General features: G+C 36.2%; 1 protein-coding gene across 3 annotated transcripts in view; it reads right to left on the bottom strand.

The window, feature by feature from the left end:
* Nucleotides 1-2,867: 2,867 nt before the first annotated feature.
* The window catches only part of ACSL6 (acyl-CoA synthetase long chain family member 6), a 266,763-nt gene continuing 261,875 nt past the window's right edge, over nt 2,868-7,755 (bottom strand). For all 3 annotated transcript variants that reach the window (XM_075601127.1, XM_075601126.1, XM_075601128.1), the window contains exon 21: nt 2,868-3,514. In XM_075601127.1, the coding sequence (XP_075457242.1) occupies nt 3,365-3,514 (150 nt within the window). In that variant the 3' untranslated portion in view covers nt 2,868-3,364. The remainder of the gene's footprint in view (nt 3,515-7,755) is intronic.

Below are 7,755 nucleotides of genomic sequence, written 5' to 3'. Positions count from 1 at the left end.
TATTTTAGGCCACAAAAAATACTGGATTCTTACTCTGGATTAGTGTTACACACATGAAAGGTAATTCAATTTAAAATGATGTCAAGATCAATATAGATAAACAGGAGAGAAATTAATTAAATCATAAACTTTTTTATTTAAATCTCAAGCCTTGAAAAAATACTATGCATTCCCGATTTTACAGCATTGGCAGTTACAGACAGCCTTAATAACAACTTTGTTGAATTTTTAATATCCATTTTCAAAAGCAAATATGTCGGAGGAATTTATTTTAAAATTGGTGTATAATGTCTTCCTCCGTTATTAGCAGAACAGGTATGCAAGGAAATAAGTTAAGACAAAGATTAATTGTAACATAGACATCCTGTTGGTTTAATCAAAGGCAATACACAGAGGCTTTCAATGTAAGTGGATTTACGGTGTTATGTATCATGGTCTCCATGTTGAAAAAGACAGCACTGGTCTTAACCAACGGAAAGGAAAAGCAATAGAAAGGTTTTCTTTAAAGTGTAACCCAGTTGTTGTATAAAAAGCACAAATATTAGCAAAGTCTTGCTGCTGGAAAAATGGAGCAAAACTATCACCAAGGAGTCTGATATAGATCTGCCTTGATAATATCATCATACAGGGAGTGGCTCTTTCCGCTCCTACTTGCATCTCTCTGCAGGTTGCTGCCTCCCACTATCCTGGCGGTGGCTGTGTGGGGGGGGGGGGGGTCCGTCACTGGTCGGCCTCTTGTTGCTGCCGGGCCAGATGCCTCCCCAGCTGCTTGCCTGCCTCTATCCTGCACTGTGTCACACGCCGGGCTCTCATGCCTGTGCGTGCCAGAAGTGCTTGTCGCAACGTCCAGTGCAAGCCGACGTCACAGAGCCCGACGTGGGACTGTACAGGAGAGGCAGGCCAGCAGGTGGGGAGACGTCGGGCCCGGTGGACATAAATGTAAGTTTGTATATATATGTATTGAAGGGGGGGGGGGTAGTGTGAGTATGTATGTATGTATGTATGGCGTATTTGTAAATGACACTGTTTTGCACAAAAAAGACAATGAAAAAAAACGAAATAAAGGGACTTATTATTGTGAGATGCATTTTATTCCACCACTATTTTGTTGTATGTTAATGCTTATACAGTATATACCTTTTAGTGTGTGTCCAGTATATATGTGTTTGTGGGGATGTAAAATTCATGCATGTGTTGCTGTCGGAATATTTTGGAGAAATACATTTTTATAAAATGGCTCTTTTTCCTTCAGAGGCTGCAGACCCCTGTACTAGGCTGTATCCTTTCTACAGTACCAGATGAGAATTCTGTTGGCCATTTTGTCAAGTGTCACAAAATAACACAAACAGAAGTGCCATAATTTTAGATTTTTTCAATGGCATTGTTTTCATCAGAATTGCTTCACTTATTGGAACTGAATCAAAAATATTTTTTTTTGGCCAGGAAATATTAAGCGACTTTGCAAAATAAATTGATGATGTGCAAACCGTAAATCTTGATAAAGGGCTCCCTATATAATTTATTAATTTGCTAATAACCTCTAAAAGAGATATACATACTAAAATTTACAAAATCAATTTTAAAAAGCTCTTTTTTTTGTACATATGTATAGTATTTTAATCTCATCACTTTTGTACAATTTGAAATTGAACCAACACTTTTCAAATTGCATGGCATACATGAAAATTTCAAAACACTTAACATATTTTAGTGTGAAGGGATTAAATAGATTTCATGCAAAAATAAGTCTATATTTTCCAGTTTATATTCAACTTATATTAGTTTTACTATCTGTACAAGAAGATCACATTTGTGCTTTTCCACAAATGAAAAAGAGCAATCAAAACATTTTTATATTACCCGAATTATTACACACAATTGTTTTGGCTATATACAAAGCAGTTGAAACACACAATATAAATTAAACTGCAACTTCCATTTGGAAGTGCATTCTAACAAGTGAGATTGAAAAACCATCTATGTACATTACAGGCCAAGCATTACAAGTCAAACAATATTGGCAGGTTATGTACTGTATACACACACACACACGTGTGTATATATATATTACATTTGAACCACTGTAAAATCTATAATAATGTAAAAAATAATATATGATACGGAATTAAGAATATGAATCACAGTCACTGTAGGTTATATTCTTGATGGACCAAGTAGGAAAACAAATCGCTTTGGAGAACTTACACTAAATAAAATGTATAACAATATGTATTTTTACTGGAATTAAAAATAATGTAAATCAACATTCTAACAGTCAAATATAGTGTTTTGTTAGAAAAGCATTATGTAGTTGGCGAGTCCTTGCACTCTTGGGAAGACAAGAACCACAGATGGACTATTTATGAAACAGAGAAAGTTTACTTATAAAACAAAGTTGTATTACATTTTGGGGGGCTTCTGCATCATTTTAATAACATTTCCGTAAATACTGTATGAGGCAAATGTGCATAATTAAACACATAGAAATTGCATCCATGTAATGACTGCTTCTCATTATCAGCACACAAAAATATATTTTATAAACCTATTTATATTTTTTATGCTTTATGTGTTCAATGTGTGCCGTTCTCAGGTGGTATCTCTAATATTCAAAAGTCTTTAACAGGTGAGGTATTCAGAATAATGTGACAGCAGGTGAAGTTGAGCAGCCTATTAGTTTTCTATAGTATTTTGGGGGAAAATGGTTCTGAAGCCTGAAGGACAACTGTAAATCCAAAATGAAGTCCTTAAATACATCCCCGGAGTAGAAAAGAATACTCGAAACAAATTCCATACTATTTCCATGCACTCACATTGCCAATCAAAACAATTTAACACTAAACGAGGCAGTAAATGAAGACGGTCAATTATGCTATATTCATAGTTATTTTATTGGAAATTAAGTTTTTTTTTAATCTTTCACATTGTACACAGCTTATGCAATATTAAATGTGATATAAAAATAACTAGAATAACCTAAGTAGTCCATAGGTCAATTGTTTAATTCGGACTTCCGTGCAACAACACCTATTGTAGCATACTCCATATTGTTTTTTGCTCAGGTGATTCCTAAAATATTACTTTACAGAAGAAAAATGCTAGTTTCAGAAGCAGTGTTGGGATATTGTACAATCTTTATTACTCTTCAGTCTGCTATTGTGTAAATACTGTGACAAAATAATCATGCTGCTAGTGCAGTGAAAAATATATGGTTTATGGAACCTCTTCATTGTCTTTCGTTGCTGTGACAATGAACGGCTTATAATGGTTCAAGTAAAATAAAATTGATTCAGTTCTTTTTCTTTGCGATGTGCATGACCATGGACTTTTTTTTATTGGGGTGTTTCCTTTTACTAAAGATCATTCAGTCTTTGACCAAAGAAACTCTAGAGTAAAGCTCTTCTATCCGTTGTTTGAAGAAATCTCTCAGTTCTGGTCTCTTTGCCTTTAGTGTTGGAGTTAATAACCCATTTTGTACAGAGAACATTTCAGTGTGGATGTGAATTGCTTTCACCTGAAATACAAAGTAAACAAAAACAATGTAAATGTTAAAATCCCATTACAGTATTATGCCAAGACAGTTTTATTTAAAATACTATGTACACATTTGTCTAAAATATGGCTTAATAATATTTACAGTATGTTAATGGTAATATATAACATATGCATTATTACATTTTATTGTTGTGCCGTGTATCCTAACGCCGGTTATTATAGGTCGTGTTATCTTTTTATTCTACCAGAATAACAAGAAATAAATCATTGTCGTTTACGTACTTCAAAATGAAATTCATGTAGTGGTTCTTTGTACCTTAAATAATAATGTAGTAGTCAGTATTAAATGATTAAACTGTATTAATAATAAGTAGTCGTGATGGCAAAGAGCACAATTATGATTAAAAGGGGAATACACATTTATACTAGATTTACCGGACAAGATCTGTGCTAGGGGGGAGAATGTTAAAAATGTTGGAGAATATTTTAAACTAGGATGGAGGGGGGGGAGGGGACAAGAAACAGATAAACAATAGAATAGATGGGGATGGGGAAATAGTAAGCAGTCATGGAGGTAGAATGGGGGCAAGTGGGAGTTTGACAAGCAGTGAGACACCCATAATAAATACAGATAATACTAGAAACTTCTAAATACTAAACCCAATAGGCGCAGAAAGGCAGGAGCAGATAAGATAATAGTATAGACTGAAAAAAACTTAAATGCATGCTTGCTAATGCGAGAAGCCTGACAGAAAAAATGGGGGAGCTGCAAGGGAGCAATTTGATAGCATAGGCATTACTGAAACATGGTGGGATGAAACTCATGACTTGGCCGTATACTGTATTTAGAGGGTTATTCCCTTTTCGGAAGGATCGAGCAAATAGAAGAGGAGGTGGAGTATGCTTGTATGTTAAACCAGATATAAAACCTATTATAAGGGAAGATGTTTATGAAGAGACTGATGAAAATGTAGAGACCTTGTGGAAAGAAATTAGCAGTGGAGGTAAAAGTATAAAGAAAATGTTTGTAGGGATACACTGGCGACACACTTTATTCGAGCTCGGCTAGTCCCACGAATTTGGGTATACCCGGGTGTATTGAGGTTTGTGACTGTTTTCTGCCCGAGTGCATTGCGTTATTTTCCAGGCAGGGATTGAAGCATTTTATTCCCGCTGGCTGCAATACTGCACAGTATATATATATATACTGCATTACAATTCATGAATTTATGCCATCTGGTAGACACGCGAAGCATTGCAGCCTATTAAATCCTAATCAATATCATTTAACAGATCAGCCGCCCGTCAGCCAGGCATGAACCCAGGCTGGGAAGGCAAACGCAACGGGGCTTGTCAGAGGTGAGGAGCGGCGCATTCCAGGTATCTGCCAGGTACATACTGGGTATTTGCTCGAATAAAGTGTGTCGGTGCAGTATGCTATAAACCACCAAATATCTGTGAGATTGAGGAAGCTAAAATACTTTTACAAATAGAGAAGGCATCAAAACTGGGTCATGTTTGCATAATGGGGGATTTTAATTATCTGGACATAGACCAGGGCAATGAGATCAGCATTACAACAAAAGGAAACAGGGTTTTGGGGGTGCTTAAAGACAATTATATGACCCAAATTAGTGAAGAACCAACCAGGAGAAAGGCAATACTGGATTTGGTAATATCAAACAATGTAGAAGTAATAACATATATTCAAGTCCGGGAACATTTGGGTAACAGTGATCATAATATGCTCTCATTTGAAAAAAATTATCAAAGAAAACAGATTACTTGGGTTCAACAAAGACCTTACATTTTAGAAAGGCAGATTTTAATAAACTGAGGGCTAATCTACAAGTAATACGTTGGGATGATGTTTTTGCAGGGAAAAATGTAGACGATAAATGGGTAGTCTTTAAAACATTGTTAGAAAAGCACACTTATCAGTGTATACCCTTGAGTATTAAGTATAAAATATATAAGTCAAAACCAAAGTAGCTAAATAAACAGGTAGGGGATGAAATGGAAAAGAAGAGGCAGGAATTTAGATCCTTGAAGTCAGAAGGGACAGAGGCATCATATCTGAATTATAAGGAATGTAACAAATATTGCAAAAAGGCAAGCAAATTAGCAAAAATGGACAATGAAAAAAGGATTGCAATAGAAAGTAAGATCAACCCTAAAAAGTTCTTAAAGTACCTTAATAACAAAAAAATCAAAAAAGAAAATATAGAATTCTTTCAGTGTGGGATGGGCCGGCAGATTACTGGAGATAAGGAAAAAGCAGAGGTATTAAACAAATTCTTTGCCTCTGTGTTTACCAGGGAAGAATCAATTTCAATAGTAGTGCCGCAGGAGGAGGCCACAACCTCCATATTAATGAACAATTGGTTAACTGAGGAAGAAGTTCATAGGCGGCTTGATAAAACTAAAGTAAATAAGGCACCTGGCCCCGATGGCATACAGTACATCTAAGAGTTCTTAAGGAGTTAAGTTCAGAAATAGCCAAACATTTAATATTCAAGGACTCCATTTCCACAGGCTCAGTACCACAAGATTGGCGTAAAGCAGATGTGGTGCCTACAGTATATTTAAAAAGGGAGCTAGATCACAACCGGGGAATTACAGACCTCTAAGCCTGACTTCAATAGTGGGGAAGCTACTGGAAGGTTTAATACAGGATAATATTCAGGAATACCGAATGGAAAACAACATTATCAATAATAGTTAGCATGGATTTATGAAGCCTAGATCATGCCAAACTAACCTTATTTGTTTCTTTGAGGAGGTAAGTAGGAATTTAGACCAGGGTAATGTAGTTGATATGGTCTATTTAGATTTTGCAAAGGCTTTTGATACGGTTCCACACAAGAAGTTAGGTTACAAAAATAAGCAAAAAAATATACAAAATAAAGCAAATTGGACCCGGTAAAAAAATTTGAGAGTTGTCATAAATTGAACTTTTTCATGTTGGGCTAAAGTTATGAGTGGAGTACCTCAGGGATCGGTACTGGGACCCCTGCTTTTTAACTTGTTTATTAATAACCTTGAGGTTGGCATAGAGAGCAAAGTCTCTATCTTTGCTGATGACACTAAATTGTGTAAGGTACAGTAGTAGAATCAGAGAAGGATGTAATTTCTCTCCAGAAGGACTAAGAGACACTGGAAACTTGGACAGATGAGTTTTAATACAGATAAATGTAAGGTTATGCATTTGAGAAACAAGAATAAACAGGGGATTTACAAATTAAATGGGAATAAATTAGAGGGATCCTTGATGGAGAAGGATTTAGGAGTGCTTGTAGGCAGCAGGCTTAGCAATAGTGCCCAAAGTCATGCAGTAGCTGCAAAGGCAAACACGATCTTATCTTGCATTAAACGGGCAATGGCTGGAAGGGAAGTAAACATAATTATGCCCTTTTATAAAGCATTATTAAGACCACACCTTGAATATGGAGTACAATTTTGGGCAACACTCCTTAGAAAAGACATTATGCAACTAGAGAGAGCGCAGAGATGAGCCACCAAATTAATAAAGGGTATGAACAATGAAGAGAGACTACCTAAATTAGATTTATTTACATTAGAAAATATGCGGCTAAGAGGGGATATGATTACTATATACAAATATATTCGGGGACAGTACAAGGAGCATTCAAAAGAACTATTCATCCCAAAGGCAGTACAAAGGACACGGGTTATCCCTTAAGGTTGGAGGAAGGAGATTTCACCAGCAAAAAGTGTTTCACCACTATTAAGGGCAGTTAAAATGTGGAATTCATTACCCATGGAAACTGTGATCGCAGATACAATAGATTTGTTAAAAAAAAAGGTTGGACATCTTTTTAGAAAGGAACGGTATACAGGGATATACCAAATAAGTACAGTAAACAGGGGAAGGATGTTGATCCAGGGAGTAATCTGATTGCCAATTCTTGAAGTCAGGAAGGAATGTATTTTTCGGAATGTATTTTTCTCCGTATGAGATATCATTGGATGATATGTCACTGGGGTTTTTGTTTGCCTTCCTCTGGATCAATATACTGTATCTGTCTTCTAAATTTAGCATAGGTTGAACTTGATGGACCTTCTGAAGAAGCGTCACATGACGCGAAACGCGTAGAGGTGACGTCATCACGCATCGAGGAGCGGGCGTGACGACGGGTGCTTGGTCGATTGCGGTGGTTTTGCCCTAACTTTGCATGAAAGCTGGTCCCTATTTCAACCACAAGCTAATAACGTCTAGCTATTTACCAGGACTTTTTC

The sequence above is a fragment of the Ascaphus truei genome, chromosome 5, assembly GCF_040206685.1.
Source record: "Ascaphus truei isolate aAscTru1 chromosome 5, aAscTru1.hap1, whole genome shotgun sequence".
NCBI classification, from domain to species: Eukaryota; Metazoa; Chordata; class Amphibia; order Anura; family Ascaphidae; genus Ascaphus; species Ascaphus truei.
The sequence above is the reverse complement of the archived record's forward strand: the minus strand, read 5'-3'. Positions and strand labels throughout refer to the sequence as shown.